Raw genomic sequence first — 25542 nt, 5'->3', positions numbered from 1 at the left:
ATCCCTCCGCGACGGGGCTTCTAATTCATATTTTTCGGGCCTAGTTTACGAATTTAATGTTGGTTTCATTTTTCACTACAAACAAAAAATGTTCTAATTGCTTTTTATTTTTTGGGGTGGGCATTAATTGATTAATAAAAACAGAAATACGGAAGTTGTAGATCCGCGGATGTAGACACTTGTTGCGCTTCCAATCCCAGGAAGCAAAACACGCTTGGAAGCTGAGTGATGCGGGACGCAGACACACAGAACGCCCACTTACGGCGATTAATTGAGTTGTTTTAAACTAACTTTTTAAATATAATCATTAAAGAAAAACAAGTGATTTCTGACGACGCGATACCTGGAACTCAAGCCACCTTCGGACCTTTAAACTTTCTCTGGCGGCTCAGCGGTAATGTCAAGCGGTTCCGGCCAAAATATTTACCGGCGACGTCAGCTACTCGGTGGGTGTCGTCTATTTGCTGGCCGCGTGTTAGCAAGCTAGCGCTAAAGCAGCAGATTTTTGCTTATGAAAACTTACGCGTGCGTTTACCGAGATGGGAATTAAGTACCGTGTCGGGCGCTTTGAGGTTCCGATCTCTTTGGTATAATTAATGGGTACTTAGTGCATAGTTTGGCGTTAGTTCAAGCGAAGCTTGGCTAAGTTGAAGAGGGCAGGGATTTAGCTTCATATCCGTAGTTGGGAGTGTTTGGATCCGACTAAAGTCTGGAGGATAAGTCACTTTGGCAAATAAAGTTCAAAACTGCTCAATGGAAACCATTTGAAGTTCTTAGTTAATTTTATTGTTTTCCCTATTTTATTTATATATTAGTAAGTCAAACTAATAACAGTTGGCTGGCTACATGATGTTGTGGATTTAGCAATAATGACTTTACAAAGGTATAACGAGAAAGTCAGATCTAATTGTTTGAGGTTTTTAATTAATTGACGCTGCTCTGCAGCTAATCTAAAACAATAATCCTCATCGTCTCAAAATAATAACCTATTTGCCTTTTTTGCCTGAAAAACCGCTTGATTGTGGCATCATCCAAGAGTGAGCTGTAATTTAAGTTCAATAAGAAAAAATGAGGGAAATGTTGACCCAACTTGGGCTTTTTGGTGTTTGTGATATGTGATATCAAAGGAAAAGCATACAAAAACACTAGAAATTTAAAATATTTCATAGATTGTTAAAACATGCCACGCTGCCGTCCCTTCAAAATGCTTGGAAACAGAAGGTCGAGAGGTACACCCTGCACATATCAAATTTAGCCCATGTCGGTCTCATTTCCTGCCGTTAAAAATTGAAAATGTTGTCATTTTTTTTTGACGTATTGAACACCTGATGTTTTGTCATGCATTTCCCCCGATTTTCGCATTAATCCTTTAAGCGGCAACTCGCAAACGAGGCGCGGTAGAATTATTTTTGTGGACACTCCAAAACCACCGGGTGGCGCTAGCAGCCAACTGAAGACATTAGCAAGCCTTTCAATGACTTCAATGAATGGCTTAGCCTGGACTCCCATAATGCAAAAGCATGACTTGTATGTATCGTATTGTATTGTATGACTTGTGACCCTATAATAATATATTTTGTATCACATTTTCAGGTCTGCGTGACAATGAGCCCCTTGACCTATACCATTCATAAGGTCTTATCAGAAGGGACGGCAAGGCGAGTCATTTGCGAGGATTAGGCACGAAGGATCCGCACCGGCGTGAATCATGCCCTTGCCTTTCGGCTTGAAGCTCAAGCGCACAAGAAGGTACACCGTTTCCAGCAAGAGCTGCCTGGTCACTCGCATCCAGCAGCTCAATGGCGAGTTTGTGGAGTTCACGCTGTCAGTCGAAAGCACGGGCCAGGAATGTTTGGAGGCAGTCGCCCAGAGACTGGAGTTAAGAGAGGTATGTCAGCAATAGACTCCTTTGCTTGTTCTTTTTCCATATTAGGTTTGTCAGTGAGAAAATGACAAGGATTAAATCGTTGAAGAGACAGGATACGGTTTGTTAAGATTTTACTGACCAAAACACAAAACCGTCACAAAGAAATGCGGCTTAAAGGGATAATCCACTTATTTAGTCATCTTTAGCAGTAAGCAAAAAAAGTTAATATTTTGTCTATAATTAATTCGACCACTGAATTATTTGTTTACATAAACTCAATGCTTTTGATAAAACTAAATCAACAGTTGACTGCCATCAATAGCTGCAAGGATTTAGCAGCTAAATTGCTGCCAACACGCAATAAATATTTTATGTTGTGTAATGGTTACTTTTCTGTGTCATTTATCATTCGCGCCTTTTCCATGCCCTAGATAACATTCTTCAGTTTATGGTACCTGAACAAGCAGAACCAGCAGAGGTGGATCGACCTGGAGAAGCCGCTGAAGAAGCAGCTGGACAAGTATGGCCTGGAGCCTACTGTCTACTTTGGAGTGGTGTTCTACATCCCCAGTGTTGCCCAGCTTCAACAAGAAATCACAAGGTTTTTTTGTTTGTTTTTGAAGTTCAAAACGGATTAAAATAAAGACGACGTGCTTAGAGAAACTGCCTGAATGCCGAGAAGCACCACATGGTAAAAGAGCAGAAATGATAAAGGTCAAGAAAACAATTTTAAGGCTAGAGTGAGCATGCTTATATTGGCAGGACAATTCTATACAATACTTGTCTCCCTTTTATTTTTGACCTCTGATCCATGATGTGTGTACTAATGAGCAGGTCTCTTCTCACAGATATCAGTATTATCTACAGTTGAAGAAGGATGTGCTGGAGGGCCGCATCTCATGCACTTTAGAACAAGCCATCTGCTTGGCAAGTCTAGCTGTACAAGGTAACCTGAATGTTTTGTGGAACTGCTTTTATCACCTGCTGTCTCAGACAAAGTAAATACTGGCACGACAAATGCTACTTATCCATGAGACGCGATATCAAAAACAACGCGCGAGTAGTTCCTAGTATCGTGCCCTGGGGTGTCTCTTTGCGTCATTGCAAAGAGGAACAGTCATGAGGCGCATACTTAAAAATATTCTCTGTCTTTCTGGTAGACAACTTGCTTCATATATTTTACCAGTCGTTAAACACCTCAAAATGACACATTACCCCCATCTTTCCTAAAAAAATAAATAAATATATATTTAAAATATATTTCACTTGAATTGGTGCCGTTCATAGTTGCCGTTGTTCACACTTGGATTATAAAGATTCAACTACTGAGCTTGCTTGAAATCTCTTGCTAAATAAAACAGCAGCACCAATGCATTCTAAGTCTGAAAGAAAAAAAAAAGGTGTGTAGTAGTTTGTTTGCCTCCTTTTTGACAGTTACCTGAGTTTCTTTATAAAAAAAAATATTCGACCGGTAATATTGTTTAAACATAGTTAAAACATTGTTTGCCCCCACCACCACATGCACACACAGATACACACACGCTGAATTGTGAACGTGTGTGTCAGTACTGCGAGACCGAAGCTCTGACATGTCCTACCAACCTTTTTGGCCTGCCAGAAGAATCTCAAACACTGCTGGCAAAGTTATATCAGGCTCTGCCGCTTGTGCCCCTCAACTTAAGCACAGCCATTGCACAGATTTTCACAGTCTTTCACCATTTGCATATTTCTGTCAGCTTCCACCAGTGTTTATTCAATTTCTTAGAAAAAAAATGCAAATTGTGCGGAAATGAAATGGCGTAACTCACATTTTGGTGTCCCGGACGGGGGCTCTGGAGTGAAGGGCGTGCTTTTGAACTTTGCTGATGCCAAGGATAGCGAACATAGTTGTGAGTGTTGCCAGCAGTCAGACTGGCGCTTCAGCAGTTGTGTTGACGTTACTTGACTGTTTCACTTCTGAAATAAAGTCAATTTACTGTACTTCATTCATTCTTGGTGTATCCCATCTTCTTTCCGCAGCTGACTTTGGAGATTTCAATCGCTATGATTCCCAGGAGTTCCTCCAGAAGTTTGCGCTTTTCCCTATCGTAAGCCAGTTTCTGATTTTCTGCTGCACACATGTGGAGAAATGACATCTTGCCGATTGGCGGCATCACCTTGCATCATTTTGGGGTTCTCATTGCAGGACTGGATCCAAGATGAGCGCGTGCTGGAGGAGGCCACTCAGAAAGTGGCTCTTCTCTATCAGTCTTACAGGTGAGCGCCATCGGCACACTGTCGGTAGTCCCTGTTGTCATCAGATGAATGATTTGAAAAATGCATGCGCCTCCTCTCTTATTTGCATTGAATTGTATCATTCCAGGGGGTTGTCCTCCCCAGAGGCCGAGATGTTGTACATGCAAGAGGTAGAGAAAATGGAAGGCTATGGCCACGAGAGCTACCAAGCCAAGGTCTGTTCGAGCTGGCTTGCCATCAAATGTCGTCCCTTTACCAATCGTGTTGCTTCTCTCTTGTCGTCCAAACAGGACAACACGGGCACAGATGTGATGTTGGGCTCTTGCCTGGATGGCATCTTTGTCAAACACAAAAATGGCAGGCTTCTTCATTTATTCAGGTAATTAGGTGGTTTTCAAGTGGTCTCTAACGCCTTTCATTTGGCCTTGAACCAAGTCAGCTCCAAAAACATTGTCTCACTCTTGTGCCTGCTTAGTGGCGCAAATACTAGACTTGCTCTCCCATGCGTGTCGTTTCTATGGAGCATTTTGCTGCGACTGCAATGACATCATGTGTTCTCCTTGTTTTTTTTTGTTTTTTTTTTTGCTTGAATTGGCCGTGCAGGTGGAATGAAATTAACAACATGAGTCACAACAGGTCTTTCTTTGCCTTGGAGTTGCTCAACAGAGAGGAGAGTGTCCAGTTCCAGACCGTAAGTCCCTTTCGCTCTCTCTCATTGGAATTAGCTTTTGCCAGTCAGAACAATGTGCCTGTGTTGTTGTCTGGCTAGCGCCCATTAAAGTCATAGAACGTCAACCGAAAGTGTGGGAATGCATTTTCAGCTCCATATCTCTCTCTGTCACTATCTTTTTCACCCCTCCTTGTTTTTCTTTTGTACCACAGGAAGACATGGAAACTTCCAAATACGTGTGTCGCATGTGTCTGGCCAGACTCAAGTTTTATAAGATCAACAAGAGCAGCCTGTGAGTTTCACACGTCTATCCCACTTCCTGGCTCCTTTGTCGCTTGTCTTCTCGAGCACTTCTCCTGGAAGGCTCACTTCTGACCACCACCTCCTACCGTCCTCCCTCCTCCTCAGGGAGGAGTGTGACCCCTTGCCTCCCGAGGGCTCCCAGAAGTCCCTCCTCACCCTAGCCTTTCCTCGTTTTCCAATGCTATCTCGTCCCTCTCCGCCTTCAAATAAGGGGTGAGCAGCACAGTTGGCCAAATAGCACGAAATAAATGCCGATTATTTGCCTTACAAATTTACTCATGACGATTGATTTAACGTATTCACTGCCATTGACGAATAGACATTTTAAGATCCCTTTAAATTGAGCTGGCAGTGAATGAGTTAATAAGTTTATTATTGTGTTTATGGTACTCATTATATTGATGACTTTTACTTTTTGCACATTTTTAACCCCTGCCACCACAAACCTATATATTAACAATAATTTTGACCTTTGTATTGTCACTAATTCATAGCTTCTTATAATCCCTGAATGTCATTTGATTGCAGTGACTCTAATATTTGACTCTTACAACTCTTTCACTGCCAGTGACAGGTTTCAAGGGTGCATGGGAACTGGGAGGAATGGCAGTGAATGAGTTACAAGGTCGCTTACAGTAAATGCATGTAATGCACACGTGTGCCATCCTAATGTTAGGAATGAACAATGAAAGTCTACTAATAAGTCAGATATGATATTGCCTTTGTGAAAATTGTATTAGCTTTAATGATAGTGCTGTACTATTTTCAAGTAACGTTATCTTTTTTTTATTATTATTGATTGACTTGTTTTTTTAACCAGACAAACACAGTCCACTGTTGTCAACCCGGTTAGACGTAGATCGTCAACAAGATTGTCCCTGGTGAGTTCGATGCACTTTCTTGTGTTTATTTTGTTCCCACCCGACAGTTTGATTGGTCAAGACTTTGCTTTGCACATCTTTGAGTTTTACGTGTTTAAATCAACAGTTAATGGTTATCTAGCTTGGGTAAAAGAATTACAAGAACTCCCCCCCCGCCCCCCCCCTTCTAAACAGCAGCCAAAGCCTCAGGGCTACATGATGCCCCCGCCACAAATGCACTACAACGGCCACTTCACAGAGCCGTACACGTCATCGCAAGGTAACTTGAAATTCATTGCGTCAGCGTTCTTCGTCGACACTCATCCCTGACACGTTTTTTCCATAGACAACCTGTATATGAACAGCCAGAACGGTTACTACTACCACTCCCAGACTAGTCTGGACTGCCCACCTCTGGAGTTCAGCAGTGGCGGGCGCTTGCGTAACGGCAGCGTGTACAGCGCTCACAGCACCAGCTCCCTGACCAACCCCCAGCACTACCTCCAGCCCTCTCCTATGTCTTCCAACCCTTCAATCACCAGCGACATCACCCGGCCCGACTACGTGCCCTCGCACCGCCACAGCGCCCTCATCCCACCTTCCTACCGCGCCACTCCCGACTACGAGACGGTGATGCGGCAGAAGAACCGAGGCGGCGGGGGGATGCTTCTGTCCCAGGAGCACCGGCAAAGCCACTCCATGAGAAACCTGAACATCGGGAACTCGTACGCTTACAGCAGGCCGGACGCGCTTGTGTACAGTCAGCCCGAAATCCGAGGAGAGCACGGCGGCCCCGCCCAGCATCACCACCACTACCCCTTTCACATGGGCTCCAGCTTCCACAGCCCGTCACCGTACAACCCTTCTTACCCCATTGAGAGGAGACCCGTGGTGGGAGCCGTCAGCGTTCCAGAGCTCACCAACGTCCAGTTACAGCAAGCCCAAGAGTATCCGGCCCCCAACATCATGAGGACGCAGGTGTACAGACCGCCTCCGCCGTATCCGTACGCTCACCCTCGGCCCGCCAACAGCACACCCGACCTGTCGCGCCACCTCTACGTCAGCAGCAGCAACCCGGACTTGATCATCACGCGTCGCGTGCACCACTCGGTCCAAACTTTCCAGGAGGACAGCTTGCCTGTGGCTCACTCTCTGCAAGAGGTGTCCGAGCCTCTTTTCAGCGGACCCGCACACAGACCTCCGTACAACGCCCAGAAGCGCAACTCTATCGAGGTAGCCGGACTGGCCCAGAGCCTCGAGGGGATGCGACTGAAAGAGCGTCACGTGTCCACTTCGGCGGCCGGCGCCGCCACGCCTCCCCCGGCCCCGCGTGGCGGCCGCTCTCAAGGTTCGCAGCTCAATGTGTTTTTGGAGCGTGCCAAGACAGAAGACAGGAGCGACACCAAGGAAAACCTGCAGTACGGACACAAAAAATCCCTCTCCGACGCCACCATGCTGGTGCACAGCAGCGGCGATGAGGAGGAGTTTGAGGACGACGCGGAACGCCACACGCCCCTCTCTCATGCCGCGGTAGCAGCCGTCATCCCGGAGGAGTCCCCCCATCACATCCTTGCGGCCCCTCCGCAACAAACTCCCCTTGAGCCGCCCCCCGCTTACCCCATTGGCTCGTCCCTGGAACCCTCGCTAGCCGCCGCCCTCACCTACAAGGTTCACCCGCTAGTCCACGAGACCGAGCCGGTGTACATGCGTGAGGTACGCCATAGCCGAATGATGCCTTCGGTGTCGGAGGGAGACCTAAGCGGCGAGGCCAAGCACAAGTCCAAGAAGGACTTCAAGAAGAGGCCCGTGTCTGATGTGCCCCAGGCCAAGAAAACCATCGAAGGCTTACCTCCTCCGGTGAGTCTTTTATTCTTTCCATCAAAGCAGTTTTTTTCTATCATCGCTGCCCTGTCTGAGAGCTATAGATTAGTGTTGATCCAAATGCCTATACCAATACATACCATGAATTTCAAAGAAGCAAAAGTAATGCAAAATCTGCTTTTTTCATTGTTTCTCATACTGAAAATGAATTGGAGTTGTTTATCTTGGAGCTATTATTCCACTGTTTTTGTTTTTTTCCACTGATGTAATAAGTTTTTGCCACAGTACCGTTGCAGTACTTGTATGAATATACTTTATTCAGGAGAGGTTTTGAAGCCAAAAAGTGCCTCAATCAGTGCCTGCCCCTTCCTCCCAGCCCGGTTCAATCGCGGTTAGCTTTCGGCATATTATGAGTATGACATCATCTCACATCAGCTGCGGTGGTATGACGCTCGATTTCGAAAGAAGTCAGTCAGGAAACCGGCTGGGTGACATTACATCACGAGATGATCCAAAGAGTGGCACTGTTGTCTCCACCCTTGAGGCAAACTACCTTGGCTGGCTGTGAGGATCATACAGAAAGTCAGTCCTCAACATGCTGCATGCACTCCTCTCGCCACGCCAGGGCATGAAGAAGAGCGTGCGGTCGGATGTGAGGAAGATAGGGTCCCTGAAGGTGGCCCATCTCAACGGCCTGTCCGTGTCCAGGCACCCGGTGCAGAGCGAACTCAAGGACGGGCCCGAACGAGACTCCAATGACGAGAGGGTAAGGACGAACTGTAACATGAAACTCGGCAGCCATTCGTCTTGTTTTGCTCACCTGGGTAAGCCTCAAATTGTACATGGTGTGAGTGAATTGCTGGCCTTCTTAAAAAGATTTGACAATGTGGGGAATTTGCATGCATCTTGTTGCGGCAAGCATGCTGCTTGAAGTAATGATTTCAGAAGTGGATGAAGCGTACACACTATCCAAATAATGTAGCTAGATAATTATAGTAAGCCAAGAAATGTTCGATGGTGTGGCCGCTAAAGCCCATCTTGGAATTTATCAGCACCTCCATCATTAGTCCTCTCGAGGTGCATTCAAGAAACACCAACACAACAGGACATCTGAAATTCAGACCAAAAATTCAATGATACAGACCTAACAACAATGCAAAGATTCCATAGACGGCATCAAATTTAATATACATTGCCGTTAGCACAAAGCAAATTGTGGAGATGATCAGCAGATACAAGGATAAGTTCACAAAACCAATAAAAATGGCTCACCAGATCTTCCAGGGTTCCCCAATTTGTTCTCATTGAGGGCTAAATAATGTGAAGGTTGTTACATTTCTCGATTTATTTATGGATTTAGTCTCCATTGATTTGGGTGTGATTGTTACGCTAATATTGGATGTCCTATTTTTGTTATGATTACTAGTATAGTTTGTTGTTGCAGCAGGTGCTGCCAAGTAGTAGTTACAGCCTCTGATGAGGGACGGACACGCTAAAAACGGCACACTTGACAGAATACATGCAGAGTATCAATTTGCTTTTGAAGTGTGCTTTAGCGTACCTGAACGGAAAATGATTAGTTTGTTCAATACAAGAGAAAGAATAAAAAAAGATAAAAATTGCAAATAAACCTCAACTCCAAAACCCGAAGTAAGTGCTACCTCCAATGTCATTCAGTGCAAACTCCTGGAGGAACACATGGAGATGGGCGAGCTACTCAAGGAGTACGAAAGCATCCCCAAGTGTCGCCCGGCGGCCGAGTGCACCGTGGCCCAGATGGCCGAGAGCGCCGACAAGAACCGCTTCCAGGACGTGCTGCCTTACGATGACACCCGCGTGGAGCTGGTGCCCACCAAGGAGAACAACACGGGCTACATCAACGCATCGCACATCAAAGTAAGCTCTCGCACATTACAACGAGATCCCATACAAGACGTGAAGGAAAAATTGGCTCGGCGGCATCCTGTGGAGCGGGTTTGAAAAAAGCAAGTTTGACTTGGCGACATGAGATCTGGTCAGCATGTCTATCATAGCAAGGCCCACTCACGTTATCATCACGACCCTATTCTCCTCAACAAAGCCATTGTTTCCACTGAGAAATCTACTTGGCTCTACTCGACTCGCTTTTGCTGGTCCCCGTTGCGTTGGGGTTCCAAAATAAAGTAGCCCGTCATGTTCATATAAAAACGTGACGCAAATACTTTAAAGGGCATCAATTCATCCGAGACGGATTAGAATGTGCACAGAAAACTAGAAAGGGAAAACGGCCACCATTAACTCTTTCAGTGCCATGGATGAGAATTTTCTTCATGTAAAATACTTGGGTTGTGTGCTAGTTACGAGAATTCTTATCCACTACGTTTATTTTATTTTTTTAATGAATGGATAGATGACACTCGTGGCCAGCGCTCCTTTTAATATTATGCTGGTGGAACACTGTTGTCATCTTATACTGTATATTTACGCAATTGCCAACAAAACACATTTTCATGGTTTTTGTTTATTTTTTATTGTAGGGAAGGATTGTCGAGATGTTTCAGATACTACTAAAAAAAAAAATTGTGTCAAAGTCACTGGTGTGCAGAAAAAACATCTTCGTTTTGTCCAAAATAGCTTGGTGATACTCTGACGATCAATTTTCAAACAGTGGTGACTAAAGAACGGATTAAGGTAAAATCTTACATTCTTTTTCTAGGTAAAGAATGGAATCCAATTTTTCATGTGGTGCCTTTAAGGTCTACGTAGTCATGCAATACAATATTCTGTCCTCCTTAAAAAAATGCATCAGAATGCTCAAAATCAGCTGGCACTCGAGGGTTGAATTTCAGATAACGCTTGGCACTGAAAGAGTTAATGACGAATAACAAAGAGAGGAATAAGAATGGAAAAAAAATGTCAAAACTGTCTTCTGCTTGAGACCTGATCGGTTGGAGACAGGCTAAGTCAGAATGTCCAGATTTCCAGATGATCATAATCAAGAGGGAAATATCAAGATTTTGGGGCAAATTTGAATGTATTATTGTTTTTTTTAAGGACTAAAAACAGAAATATCCATAGTACATAGATATCCAATATAATGATTTTTTATACGATACACAACATTGCAACACAGCTGCAAACAGTGAGGGAAATGTTTTGGTAGAAAAGCTAGTGTCTGAGAACGGATGACATTCATCTCCAGAAAAATGTGCGGTATGCTGCAATGCAAGCCAGCGTCGGGAGGCTTGCGGTGTGACAGGTTTGACTGTCACTTGTATTTTGTTTTTTTTAAAGAGAACACGTTTGTTTGTTTTTTTTGTCCGGGCAGATCAACGTAGGAGGACAGGAGTGGAACTACATCGCCACCCAGGGGCCTCTTTCCAACACATGCCAGGACTTCTGGCAGATGGTGTGGGAGCAGCAGGTGGCCATCATCGCCATGGTTACCGCCGAAGAGGTGCGTGGAGTTTTGTTTGGGGGGGGGAAAAGGTATTTGGCGAGACGGTGTGGACAGCAACCGCGCGCTCTTTGGCGCAGGAGAGCGGGCGAGAAAAGAGCTTTCGCTATTGGCCCCGCTTGGGCTCGCGCCACAACACGGTGACGTACGGCCGCTTCAAGATCACCACGCGCTTCCGCACCGAGTCGGGCTGCTACGCCACCACGGGCCTGAAGATCAAGCACCTACTGACGGGCCAGGAGAGAACCGTGTGGCACCTGCAGTACACGGACTGGCCGGACCACGGCTGTCCCGACGATTTCAAGGGCTTCCTCAGTGAGTGGGCGGAGCAATTCTGGCCCCTTGATTTTCATTTCTTTAACCTGGCCCTTGCCGCGTCTCCAGCCTACCTGGAGGAGATCCAGTCGGTGCGGAGGCACACCGACAGCATCAGTGAGCCAAAGAACAGTAACCTGCCCGTTCTGGTGCACTGCAGCGCCGGAGTGGGTCGCAGCGGGGTGGTCATCCTGTCCGAGATCATGATCGCCTGCCTGGAGCACAACGAGGTCAGATTGACCTTTTGTTTAGCTTACACTGTGCTGTATGGAATTCGTGTGTGTGTGTGTGTGTGTGTGTGTGTGTGTGTGTGTGTGTATAAAAATATATATGTATATATATATATATATATATATATATATATATATATATATATATATATATGTGTGTGTGTGCGTGTGTTGTAACAAGTGGATGAAAAAACTTTGTGTTCCACTTCGTAAGGTGAAAAAAAATATAAGATAGCAGCGCCTTAATCCAGGGATCAAGTGTATAGACTACTTTTCTGTTTTGTCTTTGGTGCCATCTTGTGGCATACAGAAAAAGCACGGACAGCATAAATGATGAAGCGCCCTTAAAAATATGTATAAAACATTCATTAAAATATGAATACGTATTGATTACCGCGTGTGTTTGACGTCTCCCATCCCGCAGATGCTGGACATTAAGAGCGTGCTGATGAAGCTTCGGCAGCAGAGGATGATGATGGTGCAGACCTTGTCCCAGTACACCTTCGTCTATAAGGTGCTAGTCCAGTACCTCCGAAACTCCCGCCTCATCTGAGAACCCCGAAAATATGCTGTGCGCAACTACTAGGCTGACCCACAACACTCCTAAGCAGTATTATAAGGTTTGGTTTTTTTTTTTTTTTTTTTCTACACTGATTTTTGCTGGATAAAGCACTTTGTGAACAGTACCGTGCTGCACCACTCGAGCGATGCCAAAACTGAATTAGCGACAAAGCAGGTGGCAAATGAAGGAAAAAGAACGGCGGGAAATGGAACGTTTTAAACTTTTTTTAATTTAAACATTTATATGATCAAGTGCCTGCAGACTGTATTTTTGTGTATGATGAAGGAAAGATTGATTGCAGTGGGTTTATGACGTGTGTGTGTGTGTGTGTGCGCGTGTGTGTGTCTGCCACAAGGAGGTCAGCTACAAGGCCAAAGACACTGTTGTGTGTGTCTTTTTAAAGTCCCTTGATTTTTTTTTCTTCAAACACTGATGGAGTCTTAGTATATAACTATTAGCTATTTTGTTGTACACAATGTAAGTTTACTGTACAAACTGTATAAAGTCTATGACCCCCCCCCCCCCCCCCCCCCAAAAAAAAAAAAAAACCTAGATACCGTGCCTGTGACATATTGTGTTTAAATATGAGCATCAAAAATCTGACTAGAATAAATATTCGGAAAATGGCGGCGAAATGTGGCCGGGCGGTGATTCTTCACTCAACAGCAGATGGGGTGAGGCTTTTTGTTTGATTGGATGGTGTCTAATGTTGTGCCTGATGCGTTATTTCTACAGGAACAAACAAGAGGTTTTACTTCCTGGTTAGAAATATCGGTACCGTAAAAGACGTTTTTAATAAGGGATTAAATCATCACTGTGCCAAATGTAACTTAAATGGATATATTTTTCTGTGGAAAATTTGAAATCTCATTATAGGTCGTCTCGGAAAAAAAAAAACACATTCATATTACAGAAAACACAAGACCGAAAGTTGAGAAAAAAATGACTTTTACATTTCAGAAAACAAATGACCAAAACTTGAAATAAATTTAGATCTATGACAACCTATTAACTCATTCAATCCCCAAAACGTCATTTTCTTTTTTTTTTGGTAATAAATTCCAATTTCAAGTACTTATATACCGTGTTTGGCTAAAAAAGTGTGTAAAATCCACAGAACAAAATTAAGAATTAAACTTATTACTTTAGGTTTTTAAATACTAATGTGATCAATTACTTTAGCAATGTTGTACCAATTCATTTTTGATCTTTTTAGTTTCAAATTGATTGATTAGCACTTAATTATCTAAAGTAATTACTTTTGGTACTTAAAGTACTAAAGTAATCAATATTGTAGGTAATTTAGTATGAAAGTAAATACTTTAGGAACTAAAGTGCTCAAGTCATTAAGTATCATAGTAATTGATTACTTAAGTACTTTATTAGATGAAGTAATTGATTCCTTCAATAATAAACTAATTTAATTCTTAATTCTTTTAATATCATCAATTTTTAGACCCTTCTTTTGGAGAAAAACATAAGTACTCCAGATTTAATGAATGAATGATCTGTTAACTTAAAAAAAAGTCTTTGGCATCGAACGCGTTAACGAATGCCAAAACACATTGACCTATTGTCTCAGCTTGTTTTCTAAAACGTAAAAGTGTGTCATCGTTTTATTTTGTACCTCCAGTCAAGCAGGTTTCACACAACTCACTTTTCCTGCTTTGTTTTGAGAAAAAAAAAAAAAAAAATCAGGATTCAAAGCAAAATGTCCGCCGTGTCTCAAGAGTTCAAAAGTCGTCGTCGTCGCTGACGGAAGCCACGGTGGAGTCCAATTTGTCCCCGTCCGCGTCTTCATCGACACGCAGTGACTCGGAAAACCTTTTTTCCAGATCTTCGAGCTCTTTCGAGTTTCCTTCGGCCCGTTCCTCATCGCCGTCCGACTCGTCCTTTTCTTCATTATTGCTAACATACTCTTCCTCCTGAATGTCCTCCTCCTCTTGCTCCTCCTCCTCCGTACGTTCACTCGCCGTCAGCAAAGAACTTCTTTCGGAAGACCACAGCGGCGTGGAGCTCAACACGGGCTCCGCGCTAAGCTCGGGAGAAATGTTGCGTTTGCTAACGTAGGAAAAGTCGCCGTCCTCCCGCTCCAACGCGGATCGGGGCATCGCCAGGAGAGAATGGAGCAGATCTTTTCTCCCGAGCTCCTCGCTGGAAGACGACGGAGGGGGAGGCTCGTCCAGGTTGTTGCGCAAGATGTCCAGAAGATGGCGCATTTTAGCCTAGAAACCACAGACGTTTTGAGGCCTTGACTTTTTTTTCCCCACCCAGACTATTCAAAATGTTTACAAACGATGACTCACTTCATCCAGACGATGCAGATTCATATCGATATGTCGCTGAATGACCCGGCTGAGGACCCTTGAAGGAGACACGGACATTTAATACCCCGCGGCCAGTTAGCGTCACGTACGCCCGGCCGCCCTAAAGTGCTCGCTAACCCAATAACCAAAAAGCGCCACGTCAGAGCCGAGGTTTCCCCGTCGCGACCCCGCCCGCGCCTTGTTGTCCGTCCATGTCAGAAGCTCTTGACGCCATTCGCTTTAGACTAATTCACTCCCAAAGACGTACTTTTACGTATTTTTAAATCCAAAAAGACTACATTTTTGTTTCAATTGATTTGTCACTTTAATAATAGTAAGGGTAACTCAATTTAATTACCTACCTAAAGTAATTAATTACTTATGGAATAATTGTATATATGTAAATGTATGTACATGTTATCAAATAAAAACGTTTTGTTTGCACACAATGTAACTAATTACCTAAATAATCAATGACTTTAGTACCTAAAGTAATCAATCACTTTAATTAACTTGAATGACTTTGAGTAATTGATTACTTTTTACTTAATTACTTCATTATCTAAACTGATTACCGTAGTACTTAATTTCCTAAAAAAAATCCCTTTTATTACCTAAGGCCATCAATCACTTCATTAATAGTAAAAGCAATTCAATTTAATTAATCAAAACTTTTACTTATCTAAAGTAATCAATTACATGAGTACTTCTTTGCCTAAAGTACTAAGTTACTTTTGTAATTGTTGCTGTATGGCCTTGATAATTGAGTACTTTTTAACTTTTACTTTTTACTTATTTTTAAATACTTCAATGCCTAAAGTATTTGATTATCCAATACTTAATTACCTACGTTAATTGATGACCAAAGTATTTAATTACCTAAGTAACCAATGACTTAAAAACTATTTCCTTGAGATATGTTTTAAGATATACATTTTGTTTAGCTCACAGTACAAGATTTTGGAATATGTCTACAACCATAGAAGAGGAAACGGCAACATTTATATCTCACCTGTCGGAGACCGATCCTCTGGACAAGATGTCTTCCGTTACGTCGTTAATAAATTCAAGGTACATTAATTCTTCATCCCTGTCAGAGAACATTCCAAATATTACTCATATAATTTCATCTTAATGCGGTTGCGAAGGTAAACTTACTCTGCACTCGGAGACGTGTTGACGCTCTCGGAGAACCTGGAAGAAAGTGTGGCTTTTATAAAGCATACGAGTCATGGAATAATCATTTTTGCATGCATTTCACCTGGTGGAATAATCAAAAGAGTCATAGTCTTGGTTTTTGTTTGCTTGTTGTTTTGCCGTTTCTGAATATGTGCTGGGGTGCTCGTCCTCCACCCATTGCTGCTCTTTATTGACTTCCTGGCAAAAAGGGAAGAGCAAAAAAGAAAATTCATATTGTGCAACATGACATTGATTTACAGTGACTTAAAAAAAAATCTACACACCCCGTTTAAATGCCAGGGTTTTGTGATATAAAAAATGAAACTAGGATAAATCTTTGATTTTTTTTCCCATTATTAAAATGACCTATAAGCTGTAAAAATCAATTGGTGAAAAAAAGAGAATAAAAAAATGAACAGCGGTGCGTTTGCACACTACCGAAAATGACATCACGGTTGCTGGGGGTAATAGCCAATCGTAGCTTATGTTTTCTGAAGTTCGTCATGTGACGTTTCCCAGCTGAGGCGTGATAAGTCATTAACGACGCCCTAAGCAACTGTGATGTCATTTTCATATTAAGCAGAATGCCCTGTTTACACCACATAGGACATTTTAATGGAAGGAAAGATGGAAGATGGAAGTGTATGTAGACTTTTTAAATCCACTTTGTGTTTAAAAAAATCTGCTCTAAGATCTCCACTAGTGGTCAAAGACTTGAAAAATCACCTGAGGAGGCTCATCCAATTCCTCTGTGTGCTGCGCGCTTTTTGCACTACACGGAGGAGGTAAAACAACAACATGAATCCGTTTTCAAACCTACTGGAGGTGAGACATGGCGCTTTGTACCGTTTCTCCGATTTCAAGCCGTCGAACCCCTGAGGCGGAGCGGTGCACCGCGGCGCCCGATAGTACCGATAACTGGCCAGGTACGAGCTCTTCTCCGACTTGAGCATCTTGGGCGTGAAAGGCTTGTCTTGGGTGAAGCGCTGCGAATGTTTCTCCAGCAAGTCGCCGCTGTACGTCTTTTGCACGGGATCGCGGAACGGCTTCAGGAAGCCCGAGGCGCACGTGTAACTCGCCGACGGCCGCCTGTGGCTCCGGAACTCGATTTCCGCGGCGGAATGTGGGCGGGGGTGATTTTTACAGGTGGCTTTAGTTTGGGTGGAGAGGGCCTCCTTTGTGGGAAAGGAGCTGCTAAATCCAGGGCTGGACTGTGTGGAGTTTCTCGAGCACAGGTAGGGCCTGCATTCAGACTGAACAGAATATCGACTGAAAAAGATTTCCAATCATCCCAGATTAAAAAAATAAAACGTAGAACAAGCTCTCGCGAGATTAGAATGCTACGAAAATGCTTTATCGTCCCTGCACAGTACAAGATTTTTTTTTCAGTTTTTTTAGGGTGCAGTGGAGTACATAAAAGAATGCTTGTGACAAAGTAAAACATGCAGACAAAAGTAGGCGAGACTTCAACCAAATAAATGCTATCATACCAATAAAGTAACCCGTGAATGAGTCATGATTTGCAGCTTGGTACAAACAACTTTGTCACCTTCAATCGCCAATTTGGAAGGCTGAAAAAAAATTTGCTTAATTACGCTGGTTACGCTTTCATTGTAGTGTGCCCGTTGCCAGTGAATTAGCCTCTAGCGTGAATTAGCCACTAGCTAGCAGCGCTCAAGTGCTCTACATTGGCTGGGGAGAGCAGTCGGATTCTGCTAAGGCTTATGGATAATGTTGACTGTAATTTTGATTAAAAATATTGATTAAAAATGGCATTTTAATTACGTTTGTAATTTATTGCTAGATAAGCAAAACCCAAGTGAAAAATGACCTAGGAATATTATTTCCGTTTCTGAGGACAGAAACAAATGTTTATGAAACTTCAGGATGATTACACATGGACCTGGGTCGAATTGACACATAAACGCTGTTCCTGATCAAAACTAAATACTGGTCTCGTCTCGAGGGATTTATGTCTCATCCCAACCCTAAAAAAAACACAATTGCATATTCCAGTGGCTTACTTGTGCTGAGTAACAGGAGACTCTGCTGTTCCTGTTGGAGAGCGACTGTGCCGACTGAGGACGGCTTCCGTTCTTCAAACGCTCCTGCCTCATCCGATCGCTGTCTGTTCACACAACGGCCATTTCAGACTCCTCACCAAGTATCCTCACACACATTCACACCCTAAATGTGCCTGTTAGGAGATCAACTTACACTTCACGCTATGCGTAAGGCTTTTGGGTACAGAGTTGTCGATAACAGCTGCAAGAAAATATCGATTATTTAACGGCGAGAGTATGTGCAGTGAGTATTTCCAAAAGCTCACCTTTCGCCGAATAGATCCGTTTGTAGTGAGACATCATGTGATCTTTTATCATACCCTGGGCCCACCTGCTGGAGGAGTGAGGAAAAAATGCTGAAAAATAAACAAGACAGTAAGAAAAATCTCAAGATCAAACCGTAATGTCTTGTGAATATTCATACTTACGGCTAATTTTCGATGTCTGCCCCCTAATGTTAAAGCTGGAGCCAGGACCAGATAATACACTCACTAATGTAAGAGAAATAAACATTTTAATTAGGACTACTCATATATTTGCTGCAAATGGTCGTCAGCGAATGCATAACACGCATAAATTTGTATTTGAGGTATTTTGTTGGGTTTAAGTTTACTTTTGACAAGCAAATAGATGATAAACATTATCTCAACATTATCCAAAAAATACATTTGTCCAACAAACAAAGCTAATGCTAATGCTAAGCATGGTTACGTACTTCTTCTCGACTCCATGTCCAGGCTTTTCTCAAGGTATCCCATTTTCTTCAGAGGTATTCCCAAACCACAAAGGTAAAAACTCAAAACATCCGAAAAGTACAACGCTGTTTATTGCTGACATTTTATCGGAGTTAACTTCTCATAGCAGCAGCGGAGGATTGCAAAGCTTCAGCGTCGCCATGTCGGTTGCTAAGAGTGACGACACGATGACGTCTTATGCCGCATGCGCAGCTGGGCGATGTAGTAACCGGAAGTTCAATCCGGGTGACAGCTGACGCAATTTCTCGAAGGTTTCCACGATTTATGAACAATTTTGTTTCAAAGGAATGTTGGATAGCGTCGACTACTGATGCTATACTGAAAATAGGCGCCTTCTACTGTATAATAGCTGTCACACAGACCTTTAATGCCGATTACTAAATTCAGCTAAATAATAATAATGCAATATTGCAAAACTGATTTGAAAACAATTATCATGTCATCTAAACTGCAGTGTTACTTTGTTTATCGTGGGGTTACGTTCCCAAAAAAATACCCCAAAATCTGGGAAGTAGAGATTGATTTATTTTTTCTTGATTTTTTTTTTTAGTTTTTCTTTTATTAAAAAAAAAAAAACAACACGCATTTAAACATATAGGCCTGATTCCAAAAGGAAGAAAAGAAGATCAGCGAGGTAAACGTACAATAAAAAAATCCCATCAATTAGGTGGACAGAGTAATAATTTCACTGTGTGGTTTCATGCGATGCATGTGACAATAAATCTGTTTTTTGATCTGAAGACTCGTCTGTAATACTTTTGTTGACAAATTTCACTTTACAATGCTTTAACCTCTGTGAAGCTAACGATGAACAAATAACATACCTAACCCAGTTTATACAAGGAGAAATTCCAAATATATAAACATTTCAAAATACCATTGTAACATTTAAATGAAGTTATATTTATTGATAGACTTCACTTAAACCAGGGGTGTCAAACTCTAAGGATTTTCCTCTGGGAATTTTGTTTGTTTTTTAACTGATCAAACATGATGAAAAGTAAATCAAAATAAATCACTCAAGAAAGCAATTGTATACATAAAGTAGTTATAAAACAGCCTTGTTCAAAGTTGACGAGGCCGTTTTTTTTCACAATTCTATAACCATCTACCACCAAAGTATTTTTTTTTATTATACCGCAAATGTACAAAATATATTTTAAGAATATGCCGCCAAAAATGTGAATAGCTGCCCGCAAATGACCCCCGAGCCGTAGTTTGGACACGTCTTATTTCAACACATTAGAATAAACGTCAAGAATAATTTTACCAATCAAGGATAACTTAAAACATGAGGTAAAATAACAGCTTCGTGGACTCATCAATAATGCATAACTTCTCATGCATATGAATGATGTCATCGTGAAGCTCCACCAATGGTTGGGCGTGACTCGCTTTGCACCATGTGCTCACCCACAATCACCGGCTGCCTGCAATGATGAAGGAATAAAAAAAAAAAAAAATCCACCTTTTTTTCTGCGCCTGCCAGGAAATACACAAGAGTGAGTATAAAAATCGATCGTTGATGTTTGTGTGCATTTCATGAGTAGATTTGTGTCTGCTTGAATCTATATACGGAATGAGCATTGTGGGTGGGATAAAGGAAGCAGAGGATCCTTTTTTTTTTTTTTTTTGTACCCCCTCGTTGTTTTCCTCATGGCGAGTGCATAAAGTTGGGTGGGCACGACTCTGGGCGTGCCAATCCCTAGTGAGCGTGTATTTTACGCCTTTGTGCGGGGTGACTTGCGCTTCGCCCCTCGCTAGAACACAAAAGTATATCATCTCACTTGGATCAGGCGAGATGCAGAAAAAAAGGAGGGGACACTCGAGCACCCGACAATGCGGTTATTTGCTCGCTTGCCATCAGCAGACACTTTCTTTAAAGAAGACGCGCTGAATATATGAGGAAATAATATTTTTTAGTAACGTGGATATTTTTTTTCTGAAACGACCATTCTTTCCCCCCGATTTTTATTTATAGCTTTGTTAGGTTGTTTTTTTTTTTCAAGATGAAATTCCCAATAGAAAACCCGAGGAAACAAGTTAACTGGGACCCGGAACAAGGTCAGTACACAGCTCTATTATATTTAATAATAATAATTGGAATAAAAGCACACCCAACACATGACTTGTTCAGATGTCGTCTTTCGTATGTTTGTTCTGTAATTTGTTTTAGTACCATATATAGACCACCACATATAAACCTAAGTTGATTCTATCTACACATAAAATGTAAATTTTGCATTTTTATTAGGAATTCCCAAGACCTTCGGGAGTGTAATGATAAAGCAAGTTAGCATATACAAACGAAACTATGTCAAAACAAAAGCATTTAGTATCGGGGAAGTGCACATTTGCATTCACTATAGATGTAAAATGCTCTTCAGTATAGCTAAAAAGTTAAAATCTATTTTCTTTGTTTTAAATCTCGTCATCATAAACTTGCGAAGTCAAAAAGGATTAAACGAATATTTGTTTTATTTTAAAACCGGAAGTAACAGCATCAGACTTCGCAAGGCGAGCCTCGGCTATTGCGGACCTTTTTCCTTCCTTCTTCTATACGTTTCCCTCAACATGTTTTACTTCTCCTGGAATCACGTAAAAAAAAAAAAAAAAAAAAAAAAACTCCAGCCAACTGAAAATAACTAATAAATAATTTACTTTACTTGTGCTGTCAAACCACTCCCTGTGTTGTCATTTAAACAAGTACAAGATATGAATTTGGTTATACGTGTTTTCTAAAATGCAACAAAGACGTTGGGAGGAAATTTACTCTGCAGTTTCATATTATGGGGCACGGTTTGCTCTTAGTGAAGAGGGAGTATCAGATGTAAAGAAGGCTTTCCGCTCAAGACTCATTCAATTAGTCACAATCAATGAAAGGCAGAGTTAGTGGCTTGGATTTTAGATGGATGCATCGTCACGTGCAACGGTAATATCATTTATACAATACAGTAGCTCGAAGAACGAACACAATTAAATCTGGAATCAAAATTTCCTATCTGTAATGTCAAAATTGAGTTCGGCTTGTAACTTGAGTCAAAATAACAAATTTGTACATGAAGACTTTTATTTTTTTTCTTAGGAAATACATGATCAAGCATGGCTCCGGTTTTATGAGTTTGGTCATGTGACTTTGGCAAGCTGAGCCATGATTGGTTGTTTTTTTAAATTTAGTTTATTTATTTGTAATTGTATATATACTTTTTATACATGTGTATGTACATATGTTTATATATTTTTAAGATATATAATTTGTTTAACTATTCATTTGAGCTTTTTTTCAGTCAACAGCTTCAACGTGTTGATTTTGCTTCCTCATTTCTCAAATATGCGATATTTAGAATAATGTGATAAGACTAGTGGGGCCTCATTGAACATATTGTAAATAATTTTTTGATCTTTAGTGTGCTTGTGCTAATGCTAAACATGAGGCGGAAATAAAATATTCCACTTTACAGCTAATGACACTAGTCGCTCACGCTGTTGCTAGTGCTAGCGGCTAACGTTAGCGGTTGCTATACAGTAGGCATGCTAGCCAATTAAAGTGTAAAATTTTCCCTGTTAGCGCAAAATGTCACTTGAATTATGAATACTCACACATTTCAATCCTTTTGTTTTGAATAATTTATGATCGTAAGATTTGTTTCCCACCACGATGACCTCATCGCTTGCGTTTCTGAATACTGATTGGCTGAGTGGCTGGGTGTGCTTCTGTTACTTAATTCCCAAAGTTGCAATTTGTTTCACGTTCTAAAAATAGCCTGCTGCTGTCATTATAGAGTGTTATTGGGGAGAACAGAAACATCACTTAGTCTTAATTGATTCAGTCACCCAACAAAGATGAATTAAAAAGATTCATAAGTGCCGTGGGAGTGAATGGGACACTTCCTGGATGTCCTTGACTCATCCCGCTACTGTGCACGTGCGCCTTCGTGTGTGTTGGTGCGTGTGTGTTATTCGCATCACACATCGACGAGTTGATACCATCAAAGCGTTGCATCTCTGTGGCGGTCATAAATGCCAGGTGCCGTCCAATGCTTTGAAGCATAAATACGTTTGCACGCACTTGTAATTTAGCCTATGAGCTAAATTCGGACATGATTGCAAGGATGTTCGAATGTGTTCGAAAACATGTTTAAATGCATTTTTAAATAAGTCCAAAAGTATTCACGAAGACGTTCGAAGGTACTTGTAAACTAAATTTTTAAAATGTAGCATTTTTAGCAGTTTATGCTCATCAACACCTCATGGCATTATGGGAACCAATGCTATGTTTTTAGCATTTAGCTTCCAGATGTGATTGCAATTATATTCAAATGTACTGTACTTGCAAATTTGTTCAAAGTTACTTGCGAATATGTTTGAATGTACAAATAGGTTTAATGCCAAAAATATAGCATTTTTTTACATTATGCTACAGTCTATGCTCATAAACACCCCATGGAATCATGGGAACAAAGCTATGTTTTTAGCATTTAGCCCACAAGTACTTTCAGACATAATTACAATTATATTCAAATTTACTTGCTAATATGTACAAAGGTACTTACGAATATGTTTGAGCGTACCTATTAAGCTAAATTCCAAAAACATAGCATTTTTAAAATGCTGCAGTTTATGCTCATCAACACGCCATGGGATTATGGGAACAGATGCTATGTTTTTAGCATTTAGCCCACAAGTACTTTCAGACATAATTACAATTATATTCAAATTTACTTGCTAATATGTACAAAGGTACTTACGGATATGTTTGAACGTACCTATTAAGCTAAATTCCAAAAACATAGCATTTTTAACATGCTGCAGTTTATGCTCATCAACACCCCATGGGATTATGGGAACAGATGCTATGTTTTTAGCATTTAGCCTACAAGTATTTTCAGGTGTAATTTCAGTTATGTTCAGATGATAAGCAGCTATAGAAAATGGATTGATGGATGAACGTTCTTGTAAATACAACCAAGGGTACTTGAAAATACGTTTTAACATACTTTAAGCTAAATGCTAAAAAGATAGCATTTTTTTTCAATTTCAAAAGTTCAAAAAATAAGACACTGGCTAAAAAACCTTAACCCTAACCCAGTGGTTCTCAAATGTGCAGGTGACGCCAGGGGGGCGTGGATGATCCCAGAAAAAAGGCTTTGTTTTTGTCATGTGGAATGTAATTGCAATAAAGTAATAATTTTCATCATTTTCTTTTAATTTCAGGCACTTCGGTGCACTTGCTTCTTTTTTTTCCGTTTTAAACTAAGCTATAACCCGTATAAACACGATAAAAATAATTATCAGTTGTTGAAAGTTGATTTATATTGCGTTATTCTGTTGTTAATGTTAAAAAGGATACTACTATACTTAAAAAAATGTATCGATAATAATCTTATTTATCTTCAGTGCATCGACTGGGGGGGGGGCAAAACATTTTCTCTGCCCAAACCTTAACCCTAACCCAAGGCATGTTTTCAATTTTTTTTTTTAACCAAAAATGCTTTGTACTGGTTAAGGGGTACTTGGCCGAAAAGCTATTTCACAGGTGCCGCATCACTGAAAAAAGGTTGAGAAGCCCTGATCCATCGGAACGCCGTAAACGGCAACGCGGTTTTGTTCTGCATTAGCAATAGAGGCGACGCCCGACAGGCCTCTCTTCCGCATGACTAATGGCTTTGATGTGCAGCTCCGAAAACTAATTTCGGACGGCGAGACGATTTAAAGGTTGCTTTTGGTATGGGCGGCCGGAGGAAAAGGGCGTTACCCGCAAACGCCGTGCGCCCAATCTAATCTTTCCCTTCCATGTTTCCCAGTGGCGGTCCAGACCAACTTGGTCCCGCCCAAGAAGGCCCAGCCCGGCATGGTGAAGTCCAGCCTGGTCCAGGCCAGCGTGGCCACCATGCAGAACCCCATGGGCTGCGAGCCCAAAGCCAACGGCCACTGCGCCCTCCCCCGCCTGTCCATCTCGTCGCGCTCGGCCAGCGTGGTGGCCAGCATGGACGCCGGCTGCGACGGCTCGCTGGCGGCTCTGCAATCGGTCATGAAGTGGAAGACCGTCCTGGCCGTCTTCGTGGTGGTGGTCCTGTACCTGGTGTGCGGGGGTCTGGCCTTCCGGGCGCTGGAGCAGCCCTTTGAGAGCCACCAGAAAACCAGCATCACCATGGAGAAGGCTTCCTTCCTGGCCAGGCACCCCTGCGTTACGCCCGACGAGCTGGAGGCTCTCATCAAGGTGAGTTTAAAAACGGCCGTCGGCGGGGTAATCGGGTGATTAGTTCTGCTTTCGTTGACGGCTCGCGTCCCCTGGAGAATTACGGCCGATGGATCCTTTTATGGGCGGAATGTCCTTAGGAAAAAAACAAAGCCTTGAACTTCTAGTTCCATTATGTTCCATTTGAGATGCGGAGAAGAATCGAAAGCGTCTGTGCGGCAATTTGTATGGGGCGAGATACTTCATGATATTGAGTCCACGAGGCGAGATTTTTCCAAATCTTGTTATATAAAAGTAAAATAAAAGCTAACATGAAATTTCAAGCTTTTTTTTTTCTTTTTATCCGGCTTTTAAAGGAAATTAAAAAGCAAGCATGCACAAACACAAACTAGTGTTTAAGTAAACAAGGAAACAAACGTTTTATTTGCATTATGTGCTTTTCTTCAAACGCAAAATAGGATCGGTCACGCGTCAAATTGATGCTGCGTTACTGTCATTCGTTTGAAATTAATTGAATTTCTAATGTTCAACTGGAAGAAAGACTTTTGAAATCGCAGGTTTGTTCATTTTAAGTTGTTTTTTTTTTTATGTTTAATTTTAGTTATTGGCTAACGCTTCAGTAGCCCAGCTTTGCTCCTTTGAATTTTATTCTTTCAGAAACATATGCATTGCAGATGATTTTCATGCTAGTCACTCCGCGATATGCTAATTAGCATTTGTTTGGTAATTCGTTTTTGTAAT

The 25542-nt window shown here is 41.9% G+C and overlaps 3 protein-coding genes across 7 annotated transcripts in view; 2 read left to right on the top strand and 1 right to left on the bottom strand.

Moving 5' to 3' along the window:
- Nucleotides 1-222: 222 nt before the first annotated feature.
- On the top strand, nucleotides 223-12823 carry ptpn21 (protein tyrosine phosphatase non-receptor type 21). 4 transcript variants are annotated; one of them, XM_088433012.1, is made up of 20 exons: nucleotides 223-446; nucleotides 1594-1888; nucleotides 2299-2468; nucleotides 2716-2813; nucleotides 3887-3954; nucleotides 4053-4123; nucleotides 4230-4317; nucleotides 4393-4481; nucleotides 4706-4793; nucleotides 4985-5064; nucleotides 5181-5288; nucleotides 5896-5956; nucleotides 6134-6215; nucleotides 6282-7792; nucleotides 8382-8522; nucleotides 9434-9652; nucleotides 11064-11192; nucleotides 11273-11507; nucleotides 11577-11737; nucleotides 12162-12823. In XM_088433012.1, the coding sequence occupies exons 2-20, from the start codon at nucleotides 1709-1711 to the stop codon at nucleotides 12288-12290; spliced, it is 3708 nt and encodes a 1235-aa protein (XP_088289138.1). In that variant the 5' UTR covers nucleotides 223-446; nucleotides 1594-1708; the 3' UTR covers nucleotides 12291-12823. The 4 variants fall into 4 exon arrangements, with proteins under 4 accessions (XP_088289138.1, XP_088289137.1, XP_088289140.1 ...); XM_088433011.1 differs by having other exon boundaries at nucleotides 6131-6215; XM_088433014.1 differs by lacking the exon at nucleotides 5181-5288.
- A 302-nt stretch (nucleotides 12824-13125) lies between these two features.
- Nucleotides 13126-18777, bottom strand: spata7 (spermatogenesis associated 7). 2 transcript variants are annotated; one of them, XM_088433015.1, is made up of 12 exons: nucleotides 18563-18777; nucleotides 18276-18338; nucleotides 18114-18203; nucleotides 18002-18049; nucleotides 17809-17912; nucleotides 16631-17037; nucleotides 16511-16556; nucleotides 15867-15982; nucleotides 15764-15799; nucleotides 15618-15695; nucleotides 14606-14663; nucleotides 13126-14524 (listed from the first exon to the last, which is right to left on the bottom strand). In XM_088433015.1, exons 1-12 carry the CDS (start codon nucleotides 18603-18605, stop codon nucleotides 14033-14035), a joined length of 1581 nt encoding a protein of 526 aa, XP_088289141.1. In that variant the 5' UTR covers nucleotides 18606-18777; the 3' UTR covers nucleotides 13126-14032. The 2 variants fall into 2 exon arrangements, with proteins under 2 accessions (XP_088289141.1, XP_088289142.1); XM_088433016.1 differs by having other exon boundaries at nucleotides 18114-18181; nucleotides 18563-18772.
- Nucleotides 18778-20537: 1760 nt separating this feature from the next.
- The window catches only part of LOC148412690 (potassium channel subfamily K member 10-like), an 18402-nt gene continuing 13397 nt past the window's right edge, over nucleotides 20538-25542 (top strand). Inside the window, 2 exon segments of the mRNA XM_088433136.1 lie at nucleotides 20538-20666; nucleotides 24407-24822. Coding sequence (XP_088289262.1) covers nucleotides 20612-20666; nucleotides 24407-24822 — 471 coding nt within the window. The 5' untranslated portion in view covers nucleotides 20538-20611.

This window comes from Hippichthys cyanospilos, chromosome 14 (genome assembly GCF_059441005.1).
Source record: "Hippichthys cyanospilos isolate Australia breed blue-spotted pipefish chromosome 14, RoL_Hcya_1.0, whole genome shotgun sequence".
NCBI lineage: Eukaryota > Metazoa > Chordata > Actinopteri > Syngnathiformes > Syngnathidae > Hippichthys > Hippichthys cyanospilos.
The sequence above is the reverse complement of the archived record's forward strand: the minus strand, read 5'-3'. Positions and strand labels throughout refer to the sequence as shown.